A 24,470-nucleotide genomic window follows, 5' to 3' on the forward strand; every position below is an offset into this window, starting at 1 on the left:
GGGAGAATGCGATTACTGTAGGGCATTATCAGGAGTATTCATTGGACCATTTGGCTGTTTATTACTTTGTATAATGTATTGATTGTGCTGATTCTACAGTGGAACAGTGTCTGCTCAGGTAACAGAGTCTCATCTCTCCTCTCCTCTTCTATTTTCCGTCCTCAGGGAAGAAGAACTCAATCCTAATGCACAAGGTTCAGCATGACCTCAACTCGGGTGTCTTCAACAACCGAGAGAACGAAATTATACAGGAGATTGTGAAATATGACCGTGAGATGGTGCAGCAGGTGGACCTGCAGAGGCCTCGTGCCATGTCCATGTCCAACCCCCCCACGCACGGGGGCATCTTTGCTCCTCCAGCCCCACCCCAGAGCTCAGCCATTGCCACCCTCCAGCAGGCTGTGGCCATGAGCTTCTGTCCCCCCATGGCAGGCCCTCTGGTAGGGGCCGGGGCCCTGCAGTCCCCCCGGATGGTGCGGAGGTTCCAGGTGATGCAGAGCTTGTCGGCCTCCCCTCCTCCCCAGACTCAGCAGACCATGCAGCCCCAGCTACACGCCGGTGGTGCCTTCGCCTCGGCCCTCTCCAGCCCCCCCATCCAGAGTCCCCTAGCTGCTGGGGGACGGACATTCCAGTACGGCCCCTCTTCTGGCTCCCAGCTCTCCCTGGTCCAGCAGATCATGCCCAGCCCCCCATACAGGCCCAACACCCATAACAGCTCCCGCTCTCTGCACATGGGTAGTCTGAGTCAGGACACCAGGGCACTTTCTGCCTCTCAGCCCTCCCTGCCCCAGGGAGGGGCTCAACCCGTGGCCCCGAGCCCACCACAGTCCAACCGTGTTTCCTCAACATCCATTGGGCCACCACAGACCCCCTCGGGCCCTGCAGGGGTCAGGAGCGCTGTGACTCATAGGATGGTGCTGCCCCACCAGATGTCTGTCGGGGCGTTTCCTCTAGCCTCCCTCCCAGGGACTCTGACATCGCTGGGGACAGGCATGGGAGTGGACATGGGAGCAGGCTTGGCGCCAGCCCCGCCGGACACGGGATTACCCAAAAAGGACTCCAAAGCCAGCCACCCTGAGACAGACCATGTCAGATCGAGGCTATCTTCAAATTTGTGACCTTGATTCGATTTCTGTAGAGCCAGGGCTTTTTGGTTGGGGGAACTGTGGAAGGTTTTGTCCTTCTACCCTATAATCTCCCCTCTCCCTGTCACACGGGGCTGAATATGACTATAAGAATGTATGATGTGTGACTGGGAGAGGGAGTGGGAGACCGGAGCTGAAAGACAATGTATGACTAACAATATAGTTATCAGAGGTGGGATGTTTCTACTCCACCCACAGACATAGACAGTAGATACCGACCGTACGTAGTGGTAGCACCTTCTCCCCACATCTCTCCTTTATTTACTCTCTTTACTGTAACCATATTCAACATAAATAACACGCATCTCTCAACCACTATCTATATAGTCAAACAATACAAACTGTCAGGGACAAGAAGAAAATCAGGGACCTGCTTCAGATGACAATGATGACGTCAACGCTTTGCAGAAGTTGTTCTGGGATTTCCTCTTTTCTCTACGGACTGGTTTTAACAAAAGTTCTACTCATGTCACTGTAATATTGTTTCAGAAAGAAAACGTTTTTTTGAAACCACGTCTTAAATTGATGCATTCAAAGGCTCAAACAAGATTTTTGTTTTTTTTGACCAGTTGGGTTTAAACAAAATGTTGCATTGTATAAATGGGATTAATAATATATTACTGAAAAATGACTAAACAGATCATTTCACTGCCTTGATTTCAACATTTGAAGCCATATCCTTAGTGTGTGTGTGTGTGTGTGTGTGTGTGTGTGTGTGTGTGTGTGTGTGTGTGTGTGTGTGTGTGTGTGCGCGTGCATGAGTGTCTTTATAAGGAATTCATATTTATAAAATATATCTTCCCCCTTTCTCAAATGGTATTTGCAGATGACAGTGTAGGTATAATTTCAGTATTTTTCTTGGAGTCTACAGCCTACATTTCATTCTGGCTTGGCCTCTTCAAAACACTACAACTAGGGAGCAAGTGATATACACTACATTACCAAAAGTATGTGGACACCTCGTCGAACATCTCATTCCAAAATCATGGGCATTAATATGGAGTTGGTCCCCCATTTGCTGCTATAACAGCCTCCACTCTTCTGGGAAGGCTTTCCACTAGATGTTGGAACATTGCCGCGAGGGCTTGCTTCCATTCAGCCACAAGAGCATTAGTGAGGTCGGGCACTGATGTTGGGCAATGAGGCCTGGCTCGCAGTCGGGGTCCCAATTCATCCCAAAGGTGTTCGATGGGGTTGAGGTCAGGACTCTGTGCAGGCCAGTCAAGTTCTTCCACACCAATCTCGACAAACCATTTCTGTGTGGACCTCGCTTTGTGCACGGGGGCATTGTAATGCTGAAACAGGAAAGGGTCTTCCCCAAACTGTTGCCACAAAGTTGGAAGCACAGAATCGTCTAGAATGTAATTGTATGCTGTAGAATTAAGATTTCCCTTGGAACTAAAGGGCCTAGCCCGAACCATGAAAAACAGCCCCAGACCATTATTCCTCCTCCACCAAACTTTACAGTTGGCACTATGCATTGGGGCAGGTAGCGTTCTTCTGGCATCCGCCAAACCCATATTCGTCCGTCGGACTGCCAGACGGTGAAGCGTGATTCATCACTCCAGAGAACGCGTTTCCACTGCTCCAGTGTCCATTGGCGGCGAGCTTTACAACACTCCAGCCGACGCTTGGCATTGCGCATGGTGATCTTAGGCTTGTGTGCGGTTGCTCGGCTATGGAAACCCATTTCGTGAAGCTCCTGATTAACAATTATTGTGCTGACGTTGCTTCCAGATTGGAACTCGGTAGTGACTGTTGCAACCGAGGACAGACAATTTTTACGCCCTACGCATTGCAGCACTCAGCGGTCCCGTTCTGTGAGCATGTGTGGCCTACCACTTCGCGACTGAGCCGTTGTTGCTCCTAGACATTTCCACTTCACAATAACAGCACTTACAGTTGACTGGGGCAGCTCTAGCAGGGCAGAAATTTGATGAACTGACTTGTTGGAAAGGTGGCATCCTATGACGGTGCCACGTTGAAAGTCACTGAGCTCTTCAGTAAGGCCATTCTACTTCCAACGTTTGTCTGTGGAGATTGCATGGCTGTGTGCTCGATTTTATACACCTGTCAGCAACGGGTGTGGCTGAAATAGCCGAATCCACTAATTTGAAGGGGTATCCACATACTTTTGTAGATATAGTGTAGTTTCAACCAAGTCATCCATCCCCATAGGATGATGCATATGCATGTTGATTTGGGTTATGAATCACATGAATATATCAACATACTGTATCTCATTCAACCCTGATGGAAATGCATATGAGGTTATTTGCATAGCTGAAGTTTAGAATAGACAGATCATAGTTTTATATTTTAAAACATATCCAAGATAATAGTCTGACTGATGTTCTAAAGGCAGTCTAATTGATTACGCTAATTTTCATTCGTATACTGTACAGAGACTGATGCACCCTGGTCAGATCCCACACATTACTCCATTTAATGAATACATTCAACTTTTCATCAAATCTGCATTGTCTATACATTATAAGACTTTTTAGATTATTTTAAATTTAAAACAAATCCAATTTACTTTGCCTTTCCTCGCAAATTCTAACTCAACATCAAATTGAGGTAGGTTCTGTGTGCATAAATTACATATCAAATCTAAATTACTCCCATTCTGTTCTAATCTGCAGCAAGGACAGAGCAGACATTTTGGAGGGTGCATTGCGATGATGTGTCTCCTACCATAAGTGATGCCACTGAATGTGTGTACCGGCCTCCACTGATTAGTGTCCAAAAGTATTAGGGGAAGAGGCTTTCCAAGCGCTGATATCGAATTCATCTGCTGCTCAATAACTCCCCTCCACAATTACTATGTAATGAGAGAGAAGATTGGATCCCCTCAGGCCCCATTTATTTTGGACTGTTATTACTTTCCATTGTGTTTCATCATAAGTTTTACTGTATCATCCACCTTGTTGGTGGTGCCAAGGGTGTGGGTTTGGAAGGGATTCGTTGCTGGAAATTATGCTCAGTGAAACTTATTTGGGAACTTTCATGTGTTTGAAGGTGAGTAGATGGTTTTAATGGCTGAATTCCTTTTGGATTGCTGAACAGGTTTTGAGACTATTTGTCTAGCAATAAATTAGGGCATTTTACAAAAATTTAATAAATACCATACAATAAAGTGTAGATGAATAGCCAAAATAAAATGTCAATGTTTTTGAATTGCTTAAGGTTTGTTTTTGGGAAGCGTTTGGAAGTTCTTATATGTACATGACACACTTAAGATGGTAAATGGTGGGAATATTTCATGCAATCCATATACACTGAATAAAAATATAAACGCAACATGTAAAGTGTTGGTCCCATGTTTCATGAGCTGAAATAAAAGATCCCAGAAATCTTCCATACACACAAAAAGCTTATTTCTCTCAAATGTTGTGCACACATTTGTTTACATCCCTGTTAGTGAGCATTTCTCCTTTGCCAAGATAATCCATCCACCTGACAGGTGTGGCATATCAAGAAGCTGATTAAACAGCAAGATCATTACACAGATGTACCTTGTGCTGGGGACAATTAAAGGCCATTCTAAAATGTGCAGTTTTGTCACACAACACAATGCCACAGATGTCTCAAGTTTTGAGGGAGCATGCATTTGGCATGCTGACTGCAAGAATGTCCACTAGAGCTGTTGCCAGATAATTGAATGTTCATTTCTCTACCATATGCCACCTCCAACGTCGTTTTAGAGAATTTGGCAGTACGTCCAACCGGCCTCATAACCAAAGACCACGTGTATGGCGTCATCAACTCATGTTTCAGCATGATAATGCACGGCCCCATGTCGCAAGGATCTGAACACAATTCCTGGAGGCTGAAAATGTCCCAGTTCTTCCATGGCCTGCACACTCACCAAATATGTCACCCATTGAGCATGTTTGGGATGCTCTGGATCGATGTGTATGACAGCGTGTTCCAGTTCCTGCCAATTTCCAGCAACTTGACACAGCCATTGAAGAGGAGTGGGACAACATTCAACAGGCCACAATCAACAGCCTGATAAACTCTAAGCGAAGGAGATGTGTCGCGCTGCATGAGGGAAATGGTGGTCACACCAGATACTGACTGGTTTTCTGATCCACGCCCTTACCTTTTTTTTTAGGTATCTGTGAACAACAGATGCATATCTGTATTCCCAGTCATGTGAAATCCATAGATTAGGGCCTAATGAATTTACTTCAATTGACTGATTTCCTTATGAACTGTAACTCAGTAAAACCTTTGAAATTGTTTCATGTTGCGTTTATACTGTTTTTTTGTTTAGTATACAATCCAATCTGAAGCATGTTCATTTTGTCAGGGTAGAATCACAGTTATCCTCTCCAATAGCTAAATTTGATGTCATGTGTTTAGCCTTTTCCTAACATGTTTCCTTGCCTAATTGTGATTTCAGTTGTAACTTGAATAAATAAATGAAGCAATAACAAGCAGAATAAGAAAGAGTCCTTGATGTTTTGGTTTACATTTCCAGGAAGAGACTTTGAAATAACTTAAAACCCTTATATTAACTGGTCAAATTCTACAACAATTAGTACATGTTTTAACGATTAAACTTGTGTTACTGTTTTATTCAACTTTATACACAACAGTAACTCTATCAAGAATTTGAATGAGATATGCTTATTTGCTCATTCATTTTTTAAAGCATCAAGTGATTTTTCCAGTGCAATACAATTCTTACATGAAATATCCGTAAACACTATCTTCAGGGCATTGTTGTCTCTCAGCTCTGCAAACTTTCCTGACCACTGCTCCTGAAGTATCCTCAAACCAATTATCAATTTAGCCTTGAATCCTGACACTGGAGTAGCCCTTTCTCTCACACTGTCAGAATTCAGAGAAAAGCTATTTTTCTGTAAAAAATAACCCGCCTGAGCTTTTTACGGAAAAACACAGAACACCCCTGGGCCAAGTTAGGCATCTGTGTTTGTCACACTCTGCAGCGTCTGCATTTTCCAAATGCTTTATTAGCACTCATATTTCCTTCCCCCTGTCCAAATATAGTGTACTTTACAGAAACTGTTGCCATTTTAGAAATGGCTTCAGCTCAGTGAGTTAATTTAGGGAGACACTGATGTATTACTGGCTGTTTGTTGTTGTGTTTCTGGGCAGGTCATTGTGGAGAAAGAGCATGGGAGATAAATCAGGCAGAACATGGATTAGAGAAGGGCGACAATTTAATGCTACCCAACCTCACAAATGAAATATTCAAATAGCTGCTACGGGGAGAGAGGTAATTTTGACGTGGCCAGTCATTGTGGAGAGAGTGTGTTTGGGGCAAATGTTGTGTGAGCTAACATTTCACAGGCTTTGTAGTCTACCAGAAAGCTTGGTCCAGTCGTCAAACTCACATCTAGAGGAGTTATTAACTCATTAGATAGACATCCCATCCTCTTCACATAGCAGAGACTGGGTCAAGAACTTCGACAAACATAGTAGGGCCTAATCCTAATTTGAGATTCAAACTTGAACTTTAACAGAAATCCCATTGACACTGCATGATGGGGCCTCTGGAATAATCAGTCCACCAAATCAAATGCATGATCAGTTTTTCCTTTCAGTTGAACTTTGTCTGACATCTTATATTTCAAGTGTTGCTGTGGTTGGACAAACAGTTTTTGTTGGTTTATTACCGATATCCTAAACTGTAAGCAACAAGATAGGTGGTATATACATGAATGTTATTCCCCTCAAAAAGTATGAATTCACATCCCTCCGTCTTCCTGATCAGTTCACATTTTTTGCCATAGATGTGTGTAATGTTCCTCATAACCTACACATCTTACTCTCATCCAGTAGTTCTTTCTGAAACAATACTCAGTATGGAACTAGCAGTTTGCTTTTCTGTTTGTTTGGTGCTTTCCATCTCTTATTGGCGGACACTGTTGTGACCGATGTGAGCACATGTACAGTACGCTGCACAATATGGCCTTTTTTATTGCTCCTTTCTATGCTGACCCCATTTAACCTGTCCTTTTTAGCTGCGTCACAGACTATATGATTCAATTTGAGTGAGTCTTTGAGTGCGTGTGGATAATGAGAGAGATTGGAGGGAGGTGACTCCAGACAAATGATGCTTTGAGCACAAAGTGGCAGCATCAGCTGTTATTGCCAAACCTTGTTCCTAAACTACAGCACTCAATTGACTTAACAGCTGATGGTCTCTTTTCAGAGCTGGTTGGAAACCCAGGCTCGCCATGAAGAAACAAGTATACTTACAGCTAGTCAGAGACTATCACAGCAACAATAAAGGTACAAATGCTAATCAGAATTGGGACCTGGTTCTTTTTAAGAACAGTAAATGTCTCATCTCTCTTGAAAAGGAATCCCCATAACACATGTACTGTATATACCTAGTGCCTAGCATACCTAGTTTCCACATACTACATCTAGTTTATTTTCTCTGTGTGTGGCTGTAAAACAAAAGCTTCCCAAATGCAAATGAACCCAGTTGTGATGTACAGTGAGGAAAAAAAGTATTTAGTCAGCCACCAATTGTGCAAGTTCTCCCACTTAAAAAGATGAGAGAGGCCTGTAATTTTCATCATAGGTACACGTCAACTATGACAGACAAATTGAGAATTTATTTTCCAGAAAATCACATTGTAGGATTTTTTATGATTTTATTTGCAAATTATGGTGGAAAATAAGTATTTGGTCACCTACAAACAAACAAGATTTCTGGCTCTCACAGACCTGTAACTTCTTCTTTAAGAGGCTCCTCTGTCCTCCACTCGTTACCTGTATTAATGGCACCTGTTTGAACTTGTTATCAGTATAAAAGACACCTGTCCACAACCTCAAACAGTCACACTCCAAACTCCACTATGGCCAAGAACAAAGAGCTGTCAAAGGACACCAGAAACAAAATTGTAGACCTGCACCAGGCTGGGAAGACTGAATCTGCAATAGGTAAGCAGCTTGGTTTGAAGAAATCAACTGTGGGAGCAATTATTAGGAAATGGAAGACATACAAGACCACTGATAATCTCCCTCGATCTGCGGCTCCACGCAGGATCTCACCCCGTGGGGTCAAAATTATCACAAGAACGGTGAGCAAAAATCCCAGAACCACACGGGGGGACCTAGTGAATGACCTGCAGAGAGCTGGGACCAAAGTAACAAAGCCTACCATCAGTAACACACTACACCGCCAGGGACTCAAATCCTGCAGTGCCAGACGTGTCCCCCTGCTTAAGCCAGTACATGTCCAGGCCCGTCTGAAGTTTGCTAGAGTGCATTTGGATGATCCAGAAGAGGATTGGGAGAATGTCATATGGTCAGATGAAACCAAAATAGAACTTTTTGGTAAAAACTCAACTCGTCGTGTTTGGAGGACAAAGAATGCTGAGTTGCATCCAAAGAACACCATACCTACTGTGAAGCATGGGGGTGGAAACATCATGCTTTGGGGCTGTTTTTCTGCAAAGGGACCAGGATGACTGATCCGTGTAAAGGAAAGAATGAATGGGGCCATGTTTCGTGAGATTTTGAGTAAAAAACCTCCTTCCATCAGCAAGGGCATTGAAGATGAAACGTGGCTGGGTCTTTCAGCATGACAATGATCCCAAACACACCGCCCGTGCAACGAAGGAGTGGCTTCGTAAGAAGCATTTCAAGGTCCTGGAGTGGCCTAGCCAGTCTCCAGATCTCAACCCCATAGAAAATCTTTGGAGGGAGTTGAAAGTCCATGTTGCCCAGCGACAGCCTCAAAACATCACTGCTCTAGAGGATATCTGCATGGAGGAATGGGCCAAAATACCAGCAACAGTGTGTGAAAACCTTGTGAAGACTTACAGAAAACGTTTGACCTGTGTCATTGCCAACAAAGGGTATATAACAAAGTATTGAGAAACTTTTGTTATTGACCAAATACTTATTTTCCACCATAATTTGCAAATAAATTCATAAAAAATCCTACAATGTGATATTCTGGATTTTTTTCCCTCATTTTGTCTGTCATAGTTGACGTGTACCTATGATGAAAATTACAGGCCTCTCTCATCTTTTTAAGTGGGAATACTTGCACAATTGGTGGCTGACTAAATACTTTTTTACCCCACTGTATATCTAATTGCAATACATGTAATAAGGAAAGCTAATAAATGCCATTTGGACTACAAATGTTTGTTGTTTGCTGATCAGCTGTTACATAACGTACACATTGCACTTCTAACAAATGTTAATAGGGATTATATCATTATATTATCATTATATAATTATATTTTAATTACATTATACATATCATTATATCGTTATATTTTATAATTATATTATCATTACATTATATATATCATCATTATCGCATTACATTATATATATATATAATATATTATATAATCAACTGGTGTTCCCCTGTTCTCTGCACTCTTACTTTTGATGGGATTTTCCATCACCTTTGAAATACACCATTTACTCTGCAATAAAGCATTGACTCATAAGGTTGCTTTTTCCTCCATTAGTGACACTTACTGCATCAATATGACTAAATGGTCAGACCCTTGACATTCATTTCCAATGTCTGTATTGATGGAACATCCTCTTGACTGTTCTTGATTAAATTGTAATTGTACACAGGGAAATATTGACATGGTTGTCAATACATTACCTTATTGTTATTCTTCCGAGGTTAATTTATTCAATGCAATGTCGTCCCAGCACAATAATCTTACTCACTCACACGGGCGTGCACTCGCACACACACTGCTCCATCACTCCTCAATCTCTGTGGCTTGTACTGAGCAGACAGTGACAATAGCTAGGTTCGCTGCATCAGTGATGAGGTGTGTGACAGTCAGTGAGCCACGCCACCCATCAGTGTGCATCAGAGCTCAAGGTCAGAGCAAGGACACCCCCCCCCTACAGCCACACTACTTTACCTCTTTGCACCCCCGCCCCCTAACCCCTCTCTGGTGCTGCCAGTGCCCAGCGACCCCCTGCTGGCTCTGCTGAGAGGTGGACACTCATCACGCCACTGGGCAGCAGATACGCAGCGATACTGGGGGAGCCTGGCAGATGACTCAAAAGTCCCGGCTAACACATGGGGACGTTTTGATCCCTTACAGCCTGAGCCATGCTAAAATTCCTCACACACTAGGTTGCTTCAATAGCTAGGATACCCGCTACTGTGCACATAATGTAACATGACAGACTGTCACATCATCAGTTAAGTGTTTGTAAATCCCTCAAATGTATATACTACATCCTGTTGAAACCATGTATTAGAAACACATAGTTTTACTAAAGCCTTTGCTGTTGAGCCTATGTTCGGTTGCATTGCATCAAACGCTTGTGTTGCTTTCATGTGCAAGCTTCAACTATCTATCGAACTTACCTGAATTCACCTGCTATGAGTGTAGCAATCGTTGCTTCAATGGGCGTTTGCTGCGGTACCGTGAGTAACGTTGGATTTCCATTTGTTTGCTGAGTCATTCATCACTTCAGGTGACAGTGTTTTATTTCTGTACTGTGATTGTGTGCCTAATTATTTAGTCTAATAATATATTAAAGTTCAATTGCATTCTGTGTGTAGTTGTATTTTTATTGAGTTATTAGGATTGCATGGGAGAACATTCTGAAAACAGTCATCTAAGTGTAACCCTCTCACCAATGACTCGGATAGATCAGCATGGGAATAATTGTGAAAAGGACATCTCAGTAAATGCACTTTTATGATAATGACTCGCTAAGGGAAAAACGAGAGGCTAGCCCTAGCCTCCCCTAGCGAGTCAATATCATAACATTTACAGTGGCTTGAGAAAGTATTCATCCCACTTGGCATTATTCCTATTTTGTTGCCTTACAACCTGGAATTAAAATGGATTTTTGGGGGGTTTGTATCATTTGATTTACACAACATGCCTAACACTTTGAAGATCCAAAATATTTTTGGGGGTGAAACAAACAAGAAATAAGACAAAATACAGAAAACTTGAGCGTGCATAACTATTCAGTTGGATGGGTTCCGCTGGTGTACAGCAATCTTTAAGTCATACCACAGATTCTCAATTGGATTGAGGTCTGGGCTTTGACTAGGCCATTCCAAGACATTTAAATATTTCCCCTTAAACCACTTGAGTGTTGCTTTAGCAGTATGCTTAGGGTCATTGTCCTGCTGGAAGGTGAACCCACATGCTTCACTGTGGGAATGGTGTTCTCGGGGTGATGAGAGGTGTTGGGTTTGCGCCAGACATAGCGTTTTCCTTGATGGCCAAAAAGCTCAATTTTAGTCTCATCTGACCAGAGTACCTTCTTCCATATGTTTGGGGAGTCTCCCACATGCCTTTTGGCGAACACCAAATGTGTTTGCTTATTTTTTTTCTTTAAGCAATGGCTTTTTTCTGGCCATTCTTCCGTAAAGCCCAGCTCTGTGGAGTGTACGGCTTAAAGTGGTCCTATGGACAGATACTCCAATACTCCGCTGTGGAGCTTTGCAGCTCCTTCAGGGTTATCTTTGTTGTCTTTGTTGCTTCTCTGATTAATGCCCTCCTTGCCTGGTCCGTGAGTTTTGGTGGGCGGCCCTCTCTTGGCAGGTTTGTTGTGGTGCCATATTCTTTCCATTTTTTAATAATGGATTTAATGGTGCTCCATGGGATGTTCAAAGTTTCTGATATTTTTTATAACCCAACCCTGATCTGTACTTCTCCACAACTTTGTCCCTGACCTGTTTGGAGAGCTCCTTGGTCTTCATGGTGCTGCTTGCTTGGTGGTGCCCCTTGCTTAGTGCTGTTGCAGACTTTGGGGCCTTTCAGAACAGGTGTATATATACTGAGATCATGTGACACTTAGATTGCACACAGGTGGACTTTATTTAAATAATTATGTGACTTCTGAAGGTAATTGGTTGCACCAGATCTTATGTAGGGGTTTATAGCAAAGGGGGTGAATACATATGCACGAACCACTTATCCGTTATTTAATCTTTATAATTTTTTGAAACAAGTTATTTTTTTCATTTCACTTCACCAATTTGGACTATTTTGTGTATGTCCATTACATGAAATCCAAATAAAAATCAATTTAAATTACAGGTTGTAATTCAACAAAATAGGAAAAACGCCAAGGGGGATGAATACTTTTGCAAGGCACTGTAATATACTGAGATGTCCTTTTCACCACTATTCCCATGCTAAACTATTCAAGTCTTTGGTGAGAGGGTTACATACACCATTTCAAAATCCTATACATTTGGGGGGCAAATGGGCTTGCAAATGTGATAACAAACAGACTGAGGCATAAGTATGACAAGCAGAACAACATAGAAGGGGGCTTACATCTCATTAAACCCTAGCTGGGGGAAACAGAATGGGGAGCTAGACAGCAACACTACTACTGCACTCAAATAACTGCAGGGAGAGGATGAGTTCATGCACACAGCCTCCTTATCAAGCACTACCCCCTTTGGTGGAGATGGCTTGTTTGGCCATGCAACTGATGCAGCATGCTGGAGCTACTCTCTTTGTTCCACTTACAAACATTAGGGTTTGCTATATTTTTCACTACAACTTCTCTGTCTCAGGCAGACATGTATGTATTTCCTCAGTGATATTGGTTTATTCTCAGTGTGGACTGGGTATGTGTGATGAGAAACAGTCTAGGGTTGAATGGCGGGAACCCGGTTACCGAGATTTATCGTCAAAACCACTCCCTTTTCCCGGGATAAATAACTGCAAGAAACTGGTAAATTATAAGAAATTATTTATATGAACAGCATGATGTGAAATGGAACTGTTAAATGATATGCAATGTCCAAATCTGGCTTCGCTACGGCCTTCTCTCTGCATGATCAATCATCAACACTCAGGGTAGGGACATACAGCCCATCTCAGTATGGAGCGCAGTTCACAATGCATGTAGACTTCTCATCTCATCATGGTAACTTTTTTTCTTGTGACAGGTAGACCTACATTTACTGCAGCATAGCCTATGTTACAGTAATATAAAGACCAAATGTGCGTCTAATTTACACATCTCCATATGGCTTTCAGAGTCACCTTATTTGTTTAATTGTAAAGATGTCTTTATTTTTACTATTGATGCTGCAGAGTTTTAAAACAGCCTATCACTCAAATATCGTTGCTTTAAATCAGTTCACTTGCGAGTACTCTCTTGCAGTCTTTCTCAATTCCATTCAAATTGCATCAAAAATAGATAATCCTGTTCAAGATGATACAGGTATGTACAGTGCATTCGGAAAGTATTCAGACTCCTTGACTTCCACATTTTGTTACAGCCTTACTCTAAAATGGATGAATTGTTTAAAATTTTTTTTTTTATCTACACAAAATAACCCATAATGACAAAGCAAAAACAGGTAAAAACTGAAATATTACATTTACATAAGTATTCAGACCCTGTATTTTGTTGAAGCACCTTTGGCAGCGATTACAGCCTCGAGTCTTCTTGGGTATGATGCTACAAGCTTGGAACACCTGTATTTGGGGCATTTCTCCCATTCTTCTCTGCAGATCCTTTCAAGCTCTGTCAAGTTGGATGGGGAGCGTCACTGCACAGCTTTTTTCAGGTCTCTCCAGAGACGTCTGATCGGGTACAAGTCTGGGCTCTGGCTGGGCCACTCAAGGACATTCAGAGACTTGTCCCGAAGCCACTCCTGCGTTGTCTTGGCTGTGTGCTTAGGGTCGTTTTCCTGTTGGAAGGTGAACCTTCGCCCCTGTCTGAGGTCTTGAGCACTCTGGAGCAGGTTTTCATCAAGGATCTCTCTGTACTTTGCTCCGTTCATCTTTCCCTCCAACCTGCCTAGTCTCCCAGTCCCTGCTGCTGAAAAACATCCCCACAGCATGATGCTGCCACCACCATGCTTTACCGTAGGGATAGTGCCAGGTTACCTCCAGATGTGACACTTGGCATTCAGGCCAAAGAGTTCAATCTTGGTTTCATCAGACCAGAGAATCTTGTTTCTCATGGTCTGAGAGTCCTTTAGGTGACTTTTGGCAAACTCTAAGCAGGCTGTCGTGCCTTTTACTGAGGAGTGGCTTCCTTCTGGCCACTCTACCATAAAGGCCTGATTGTTGGAGTGCTGCAGAGATGGTTGTCCTTCTGGAAGGTTCTCCCATCTCCACAGAAGAACTCTGGAGCTCTGTCAGAGTACTATCGAGTTCTTTGTCACCTTCCTGACCAAGGCCCTTCTCCCCCGATTGCTCAGTTTGCTGTGCGGCCAGCTCTAGGAAGAGTCTTGGTGGTTCCAAACTTCTTCCATTTAAGAATGATGGAGGCCACTGTGTTCTTGGGGACATTTCAATGTTGCAGAATTTTTTTGGTACCCAGATCTGTGCCTCGACACAATCCTGTCTCGGCGCTCTATGGACAATTCCTTCGACCTCATGTCTTGGTTTTTGCTCTGACATGCACTGTCAACTGTGGGACCTTATATAGACAGGTGTGTGCCTTTCAAAATCATGTCCAATCAATTGAATTTACCACAGGTGGATTCCAATCAAGTTGTAGAAACAACAAGGATGATCAATTTCGAGTCTCATAGCAAAGTGTCTGAATACTTTTGTTTAATAAATTAGCAAACATTTCTAAAAACATGTTTTCGCTTTGTCATTATGTGGTATTGTGTGTAGATTGATGAGGAACAAAATTTATTTAATCCATTTTAGAATAAGACTAACGTAACAAAATGTGGAAAAAGTCAAGGGGTCTGAATAATTTTCGAATGCGCTGTATATACAGTGGGGGAAAAAAGTATTTAGTCAGCCACCAATTGGGCAAGTTCTCTCACTTAAAAAGAGGAGAGAGGCCTGTAATTTTCATCATATGTACACGTCAACTATTACAGAGAAAATGAGAAAAAAAATCCAGAAAATCACATTGTAGGATTTTTTATGAATTTATTTGCAAATTATGGTGGAAAATAAGTATTTGGTCAATAACAAAAGTTTCTCAATACTTTGTTATATACCCTTTGTTGGCAATGACTCAGGTCAAACGTTTTCTGTAAGTCTTCACAAGGTTTTCACACACTGTTGCTGGTATTTTGGCCCATTCCTCCATGCAGATCTACTCTAGAGTAGTGATGTTTTGGGGCTGTCGGTGGGCAACACAGACTTTCAACTCCCTCCAAAGATTTTCTATGGGGTTGAGATCTGGAGACTGGCTAGGCCACTCCAGGACCTTGAAATGCTTCTTACGAAGCCACTCCTTCATTGCCCGGGCGGTGTGTTTGGGATTATTGTCATGCTGAAAGAGCCAGCCACGTTTCATCTTCAATGCCCTTGCTGATGGAAGGAGGTTTTCACTCAAAATCTCACGATACATGGCCCCATTCATTCTTTCCTTTACACGGATCAGTCGTCCTGGTCCCTTTGCAGAAAAACAGCCCCAAAGCATGATGTTTCCACCCCCATGCTTCACAGTAGGTATGGTGTTCTTTGGATGCAACTCAGCATTCTTTGTCCTCCAAACACGACGAGTTGAGTTTTTACCAAAAAGTTCTATTTTGGTTTCATCTGACCACATGACATTCTCCCAATCCTCTTCTGGATCATCCAAATGCACTCTAGCAAACTTCAGACGGGCCTGGACATGTACTGGCTTAAGCAGGGGGACACGTCTGGCACTGCAGGATTTGAGTCCCTGGCGGCGTAGTGTGTTACTGATGGTAGGCTTTGTTACTTTGGTCCCAGCTCTCTGCAGGTCATTCACTAGGTCCCCCCGTGTGGTTCTGGGATTTTTGCTCACCGTTCTTGTGATCATTTTGACCCCACGGGGTGAGATCTTGCGTGGAGCCCCAGATCGAGGGAGATTATCAGTGGTCTTGTATGTCTTCCATTTCCTAATAATTGCTCCCACAGTTGATTTCTTCAAACCAAGCTGCTTACCTATTGCAGATTCAGTCTTCCCAGCCTGGTGCAGGTCTACAATTTTGTTTCTGGTGTCCTTTGACAGCTCTTTGGTCTTGGCCATAGTGGAGTTTGGAGTGTGACTGTTTGAGGTTGTGGACAGGTGTCTTTTATACTGATAACAAGTTCAAACAGGTGCCATTAATACAGGTAACGAGTGGAGGACAGAGGAGCCTCTTAAAGAAGAAGTTACAGGTCTGTGAGAGCCAGAAATCTTGCTTGTTTGTAGGTGACCAAATACTTATTTTCCACTATAATTTGCAAATAATATCATTAAAAATCCTACAATGTGATTTTCTGGAGAATTTTTTTTCTCAATTTGTCTGTTATAGTTGACGTGTACCTATGATGAAAATTACAGGCCTCTCATCTTTTTAAGTGGGAGAACTTGCACAATTGGTGGCTGACTAAATACTTTTTTCCCCCACTGTAGATGTCCTAGCCTACCTCTTTCAGGTCATACATTCAATGCAGTTTTAGCCTTATAGTTAGCTAATGAAGGATTGGTTTAGCATAATAAGCTTCTAACTTATAGCCTCTGTCTCTTGCACAATATGCAAGCACCTGTGCTCAGCTGGCCTCACTCCTTAGCTCTTGGAGTCCCATGCAGGAAAAGCTTGACTAGAATAGCTTGCTGGACTTTTCTGCATTTCTTATACCAATAGACTATTCAAAGAGGGATGCAAGCTCTTGTTTGCTGAATGTTAAATATAGCAGCCAATAGAACTCACGGGTAGTTTGAAAGAAGAGCGAACGCCTGATGGCGGTAGGCTACAGCAGTTATTTATTCAGACCAATAACAATTCAATCTTCGTGAAGAGAAGTGAAAGCCGTCTGCATCCAATTCTAGTCCTATATTATGCAAGCATGTCATTAGACTGATGAAGATAAAGTACAATTAAACTTATTTCATTTAACTGTTGATAGCGAGGAAGGAATGAAGCAACAATAGAGAGAGAAGAGGAGGTTGGCTATAACATTAGGGGAAATACAGTCTTATAAAAGGTTTATATAAATCAGCCTACCAGTTATAGAAATAGGCCTTATTATATTTCAAAATTTAAATCAAAACTCGCTAGCCTATACTTGTAACTTTGTAGGCAGCGTAATGTGCAGTAGCCTATATATCATATATTTATTGGATAACGGCACAATCATTTGGGCTTGGGCTCATAAAATGTTTTTAATGTATGGCTCATCAGGCTCAGGTAGCATCAGGCTTGAATTTCGATCAAATCTCGCATCAAATCCAGACATAGGCCTATTTATATGCTTTTTAATTACACTTCCGGTTTTGGCAGGAAATGCCAGGATACCCGGGAGAAAAGTGATTTATTCTCGGAATGGACATTTTTTCAAATACTTGGAAAATATTCAACCGTAGTCTGGTCTGATGTGTAAGTTGTTCTTCCAAAGAGAGAGAGAGAGACAATCTGCCATAATGCATCAGAACAACAGATCTATACCTCAGCCACAGATCATTATTGAAACTCCATGTAGCCATTCTATGCCCAGCAGCCATGTTCCATCAACCCAGACCTTTACAGAGCCTTTTTCTGTCGGTTGTCTGATAGACCTCCTTGTAATCACCCCGGTGTAACTGAGCCATCAAGCAGCAAATCAACAGCAATTTGCCGCAAGGACCTTCAATATCCTGTTTACTCCTTCTCTCCAAAGTGAACCTGCTGCTCTTTCTTCTGCTTCATCCTCTTCCCACCTCTTCCTCCTCCCAACAACACACACCCATCAGTGTACCTGACCCTGCCCTCCAAATCCTACTGTTCAACATCCCGTTACAGCAGACAGGGAAAAAACAACAGAGTCCAGTGGTAGTTGTCCAGGCCTGAGTAACTCACTGCTGTTTGAGTCAGTGCTATTGATCTGATAGATTAAACCCTTTCACCATCCACTTCTTAGTACTCTGCTCAGGTTTTGCAGACAGAGCTCTGCGTCAGTGGCGAAGTTGTGAAAGGGGATCTGCGTAAGTGTATGAGAACCTGAAAGCACTTCACAGTAACAATCAGAGTTGTGCCCTTGAACATGAACACTGACGGGGAGAAGAGAGAGCGGAGACATGCAGGGAGTGCTTTTTAGACCATTCGAGGACCGCGGCTTGATTTGCTTTGTAATTGAAATTACACAGCGGTAACAGAGGACCTCTCACAATCAACAGTTGTGTAACACAGCGAGAGGCATAGTGGGGATGGCCGAGTTAAAACCAGTCCGTTCAATTGAAATCTGAAAATGAACCGAATCTAAGTGTGGCATTAATACAGATGGCTCTGAGGTGATTGCAAACAAGGCACTTGAGTTAATGATAGAGGGCTTTGCTCAGAATAAGAGGATTTATCCATGCCTAAAGAGCAAATATTATTTCTTTGTAATCACTTGTGAACATTATGAGGAGTTGGTAAACATTCTAAGGAGACAGATGGCATGAAAATTGCATGCAATGTGCAGTAATACTATATTTATGAAATTGTTTAGTTTAAGTACTGTGTCTCAGAAGTATTCAGTTTCAACAGCAACACTGAAATAATTCATCAAAGCTACATACAATTGCAAATGTGGCAGATTCATGGCAAAAAAAATGACCAGTTACACAGTGGATAAGCAGAAAAAAATAATGTGGCATTTTTTTTTGTTGCAGGATCATCCATATTTCATGACGTCCTCCCTCTCACAGCCATTTGCCTTTGAATATCAATTCAACACCTTTTGTCTGAAACTGCTGTAGTGTTTCTAGCCCAGAGCAGATACCATTTCTGCTATTTTTACATCTAGATTCTTCAAACCCTTTGTGGTGCCTCATAAAAGGAGATGATCTTATGATGCTCGATACAATTAAAGGGTGCAGATATAATGAAATAAATCCCCATGTCTGTAAACACAATCCATTCAAAACACTTACCATCAAATGAACAAGAGATGCTTTAAGAAATACATATTTATTTTAAAAAATCAAGTGCTTAATCACTCCAAAAGGAGGTGAAAATAAGAATACATAAAGTCACAGATTTCTCCCTCCTTTCCATCCATTATTTATATTTTCTTCCCTCTCTCTGTGAGTGAGAGTAACTGTCTCCATTGGAAACTTGTGAGGTAAATGAGGTATTGCTCTAAATGTGAGAGTGGGCATCTCTTCCTGGGTGCCTCTGAATCGATAAAAGGCAGGATCATGTGCTTAATGACCCAGGTGTTAGCCGGAGGGAGAGTGCCGACCGACTCTGCCCAGAGAGGGAGGGGGGATGGAGGGCACACACTGACCACACTGCGCTACCCCGCTGATCACTGCTCACTCACACTCTCAGAAGTCTTAGCTTCTCTGGCTCTCTATGTAATGGAGGTATTCCTGATAAGGGGAGGACACACAGGTGCGCGGAACACACGCGTGATACAGTAAAACGCAACGCTCACATTCTCGGTCAAGGGATGTCATTCGCACACACTGACACACGCGTAAACGTTCTCGCACTCCCACACACTACAGTAACAGGGGAGTGAAAGTCAAAGCATGGGTCATAATTGAGCTCTGTTGAGATCCTCTTCAGTCCAGAGTGGGAGAGCTGCTCTCCTCTCCTATTCTCTCCTCTCCGGAGCTTGCCTCTCCTCCTCTCCTCCCACAATGGTCTGTGGCTGGCTGTCTGTCTGGCTGTTTTGGTCATTATGAGTGATGGAGCTGCTTCAGAAGGCCTTGGCTTCGCCCAGCGGGCTGTGGATCAATCAGCTGATGTCTGAGGGAGATAAGCCCTCCCAGCCTCCCAGCCCCACGCAGCCCTCCCAGTGTTCAGCCTCACAGCCTGTCAATCCCACTCATCTCCCTCCATTGGCTTCTGCTTCCTGTTGGTCTTTTGGTCTGTTTGTCTGTTCCTCTCAGCTGAAGAAGTAAGTGGATTCCTTCACCCGCTGGAGATCAAAGTTGCCTGGGAGACAAACACAACACAATCTCACCTCAGTGAAAAGTGATTGAATTAACGCACCGGAGGATATGTTAATGCATGATGATTGCTTAAGTTTTGATCTGTCAAATATTGTTGTCCAATTCTGAGTGATTGATCAAGTTTAATATCCCTCTCTATCTTCAGATCCACAGTGAATTCAACTCTGTAAAGTTGCCCCTATACATGGCTGCCGACTCCTATAGACACTTCATAGGAGTCAATGTTTCCCCTACCATTATACAGGTGGGCCAGACTGTTGACTGTAACCTGTCATATGTGCGTGTAGGGGCAGGGAGGGGCCTGTCTGTTTATATCAGGGACCAGATTATAATATTGATTCTGTCATTCAGAGGAGGGGAAATGACAGCTAGGCAAGACTGTGCATAGCTATTCTATCTCAATTACTACATGTAACCTATGATGGTGAACCTACTATGTGAGATGAACAAAATGTTCCGATTATGATGTATAACAATGGGTGATTCTGAAATGAACCACGACCTGTTAAATGTAACCTGGCGGAGTGATGCAGTAAATCATCCTGGATTATGTCCAGATAGTATTCATCCACTGTATCCTGTTAGAGGAGACAGCCAGGGGTTACCGTGGTGATGGCCTCTGCGTGGTTCAGACACAAAGCAGACCACCACATCTGCCTGAGCCATGTAAGCAGATTATGCATGCGGGTGGAGGGTGGGGACAATTAATTGTAATCAATTTTATGCAATTCAGCTGCTGGTGCCAACCAGCCACTACAGATGGACAGAGAGGGAGAGGTTTCGTAACCACAAAAGCCTCCGTCAGAACTGATGGATGGACGTGGTGCTGACAGAACAACGGACGGTGTTATCAATCATCCTCTATGCTGTGGGGATTAGAGGTGGAATCTGATGGACAGAAAACACAGGTCACATAGGGTGCAGAGAGAGAGAGAGACAGAGATGCAGAGAGAGAGAGACACAGAACGAGAGAGTCAGAGAGAGATGCAGAGAGAAAGCGAGATGGAGAGAGAGCGAGAAACACTGACCTGTTTGGGGCACTTTGGCCAGCAGCAGCAGCATTCTCCGGTACTCCAGAAACTTTTTGTTTTTGACCTCGCTCCTGGAGGAGAAGGGATGACAGGATAAAAGCCTTATTTAACTGTTGTTGTTGTGGTGGTGAGAGGTTGGTCAGGAGTCCCGGTTAGTGAGAAGAGCAGGGCAGTGGTGCAGGATCCTCAGGCTCATCTCCCTAAGCTCCAGCCTTCCTCACCTCTCCTCCTAGGCACTAATAACCTCAGGAGGCCTGGGAACAGGGGGTGAGGGGCTGGCCTGAGGTGCCCAATTAACCCAGAGAAGGAGCAGTGTGGATACAATGTACACTTAAACCAAGCCCAGGGGATTACCGTAAAAATACAACTTTTTACAAGCAACCTCACTAACAGTAAAACAGCCTTTTTACTGTAAGCACAAGTAGTCTGTTGCGATTCTAAACACATTTACCTTTAAAGGTACATTCTTGTATCTGGGAATCTGTTCACTTTTAAAACCATGTTTCTATTTGATGGCATAGTAAAAAGCCCATCTAGCGTTTAGTACAGTGCCTTCGGAAAGTATTCAGACCCCTTGACTTTTTCCAAATTTTGTTAGATTACAGCCTTATTCTAAAATTTATTTAATTGTTTTTTCCCCCTCATCAATCTACACACAGTACCCCATAATGGCAAAGCAAAAACAATTTTTTTTTAAAAATATTTGCTAATTTATAAGAATGATGGAGGCCAATGTGTTCTTAGGGACCTTCAATGATGCAGAAATGTTTTGGTACCCTTCCCCAGATCTGTGCCTCGACACAATCGTGTCTCTGAGCTCTACGGACAATTCCTTCGACCTCATGGCTTGGTTTTTGCTCTGACATGCACTGTCAACTGTGGGACCTTATATAGACAGGTGTGTGCCTTTCCAAATCAATTGAATTTACCACAGGTGGACTCCAATAAAGTTGTAGAAGCATCTCAAGGATTATCAATGGAAACAGGATGCACCTAAGCTCAATTTCGAGTCTCATAGCAAAGGGTCAGTTTTGCTTTGTCATTAGGGGGTATTGTGTGTAGATTGATGAGGAAAAAAACAATTTATTCCATTTTAGAATTGTAACGTAACAAAATGTGGAAAAAGTCAAGAGGTCTGAATACTTTCTGAATACACTGTATATCATAAAAATCCAGCTATGGCTTGTCCAGGTTATAAAGTCCATACAGTATAACAGGGTGAGAGAGAGATCGCAGCAGTAAACTCCCAAGTAGACGAATGTTTGTACATTCTATGCATACATGGTTGAGAAACAGTGAAAGGTTAATCGGCAGTGCTGTTGTATGTACTTTTTGTTGAGTTATTTATTCTCAGTAAATATGCACAAAGTGCAATAAGAAGTTCTGTTAATGCACAAAATAGGCGAGGTTTGCATATAAAGCCATATAAAGTCAGGTTCTATGCTCCTTTTCTCCTATCTTATAGCAAAATAAAGCAAACTAAACTGCCAGTGCGGTGTATCAGTGGTCCAGTGTGTGTGTGGTGTGTAGAGACTTACTGTAGACCAGAGCAGTATTTCTTCAGTAGGAAGTTGGACAGCTCTTGAAGGATGGGCTGGCTGTGCAGCGCCACAAACTGCTCCCGGCAAACCTGGCAACCCAAGACAGCACAACACACTCAGTCACTCTACTGTACTCCCAACACTCAAGCAATCACTCTATTCAACACTGGCATTTGACTGTACTGGGAGTTCTAGAGAGATCTGGCAATCTGAGAGAGCCCAATCAGTCACTCTGTCCTCATGATACAAGCAGAACCAACAACACTACTCAACTCTCCAGCTTCATTGACACAGGACTCTAAGTCACACTGCTGTAGGGTGAGTTATGATAATGATATGATCTCCATTGGGGTCGCTCAGTTTGTCCTCTCCAGTCCTGTCGGTCTCCATTGTGTGAATGGGGAGATCTAAACTAGGTTGATGAAACCGTCACAATCCCTCCGAGAGGAAGGAGAGGAGATCGGTCACAGACCCTGATACCACACAGACAACAGGGGAGGAGAGAAGGAGAAGAGGAGGTGGAGGTAGAAATGGAGGAGGAAAGGGATAGGAGACTAGCTAGAGTGATTGGGGCCATTCATTTATGCTGCCGGGTCGGTGCCAATTTAATGCATGCCTGAAGAATAGAAATATGGTAATATAAAATCCAGTGTCATATGTTGAGGCGCTGACCAAGTTATTTAGAGTGCGGCCCCTTGCCTTTGTGTTCAATTGGCTATGTAATGAGAGAAGAGCACTTTGAGATTTAAACATGACAAGAAATAACCATACTGTGAAATAACCCCTTCAATGCTAATCATTGGAGATTGGATGAAGAAATAACAGTTGGACGCTCTTTCCTTAACATAATTCACACAGAAATGCCATTATGGTAATTCGGCCATTTTGGATCTTAACAGAACCAGAGCGTCTCAATTTAGTGTTGTTGACACCTCGGAGTCACGCACGAAGGACAGGCCAACACAGCCATCTATACTCCGTAATGGCCCTCTGTAACAGGATGCAACTCTGGGACATATGGCGCTGCCTGCTGCCAATAGCTGTAAAGGCATGTATTAATGGCCAGGCAGCCAGTGGCGTAAAGTAATTGACTCCTGCCACCAGAGTATACTACTACACCTAGCCACAAGGAGATGTGTGCTAAGGTTAAAGGAGGAATTATGAAGGTGATAGAAGAAAATGAAGATGATGTACCTTGTTCATGGTGTCGACTGTGAGGGCGTGGGTCCAGAAGCAGTCGTGGACGGAGACGAATGTCAGGCTGGCGCTGGAGAAGCACACAGAGGAAGAAAGAGAGAGACATGAGATACATGGCTAGACGTGGTGGAAACTGGACCCTGTAACATGAGGTTACTCAGCCTGGGAGACATACTAAGACTTTAATCAATGTGACATACTATGACAACCGTTTATGGGATCAAACAGAGATGGTTATTCAGATAGCTATCCCATGCAGAGTTCAGAGGGGTCATGAGAGCTTTTACCGTAGCAGGCTAGAGCAGGGATGGGCAACTTTGATGGTGGTGGGGGCCACAAAAAATCTGAACTCATCATGAGGGGAAGTGGCTCGATGGTCTGCTTACCCACACATGCAGTCAGAGCCGGCCCCAGCCTTTTGGAGGCCCTAAGTGAAATTTTGTTGGGCCCCAATTCTACACATTTTGCCATGGGGCGTAGAGAAAATGTTGCAGTTTTGAAGCAAGTTTGCTGCACTTCTACACAGTTTGCCATGGAGCTGAGAGAAAGATGTGCAGTTTTACAGCTCATTTCCTGCAACTCTACTCATTTTGCCATAGGGTGCAGAGAAATGTTTGGAGTTTTGAATATGATATCTAAAATTAATGGGGGATTCGACCCCGATTACTAAAAGTTTAGATAACTAATTGAGTGACTGTCATAACATAACAAGAGAAAAACTGCTGATGCACAAA

General features: G+C 43.0%; 2 protein-coding genes across 2 annotated transcripts in view; one reads left to right on the forward strand and one right to left on the reverse strand.

The window, feature by feature from the left end:
- The window catches only part of LOC311130771 (potassium/sodium hyperpolarization-activated cyclic nucleotide-gated channel 2-like), a gene marked incomplete at both ends in the record, with an annotated part of 71,183 nt that extends 70,065 nt beyond the window's left edge, over positions 1-1,118 (forward strand). The window contains one exon of the mRNA XM_084163565.1: positions 166-1,118. Coding sequence (XP_084019691.1) covers positions 166-1,118 — 953 coding nt within the window. The remainder of the gene's footprint in view (positions 1-165) is intronic.
- A 17,444-nt stretch (positions 1,119-18,562) lies between these two features.
- The window catches only part of LOC311131421 (DNA-directed RNA polymerase, mitochondrial-like), an 85,191-nt gene continuing 79,283 nt past the window's right edge, over positions 18,563-24,470 (reverse strand). Inside the window, exons 18-21 of the mRNA XM_084164395.1 lie at positions 23,734-23,806; positions 22,537-22,628; positions 20,996-21,069; positions 18,563-19,950 (exon numbers count right to left, since the gene is read on the reverse strand). Of these exons, the coding sequence (XP_084020521.1) occupies positions 19,901-19,950; positions 20,996-21,069; positions 22,537-22,628; positions 23,734-23,806 (289 nt within the window). The 3' untranslated portion in view covers positions 18,563-19,900. The remainder of the gene's footprint in view (positions 19,951-20,995; positions 21,070-22,536; positions 22,629-23,733; positions 23,807-24,470) is intronic.

Source organism: Coregonus lavaretus (assembly GCF_964263955.1).
Source record: "Coregonus lavaretus genome assembly, chromosome: 6".
NCBI lineage: Eukaryota > Metazoa > Chordata > Actinopteri > Salmoniformes > Salmonidae > Coregonus > Coregonus lavaretus.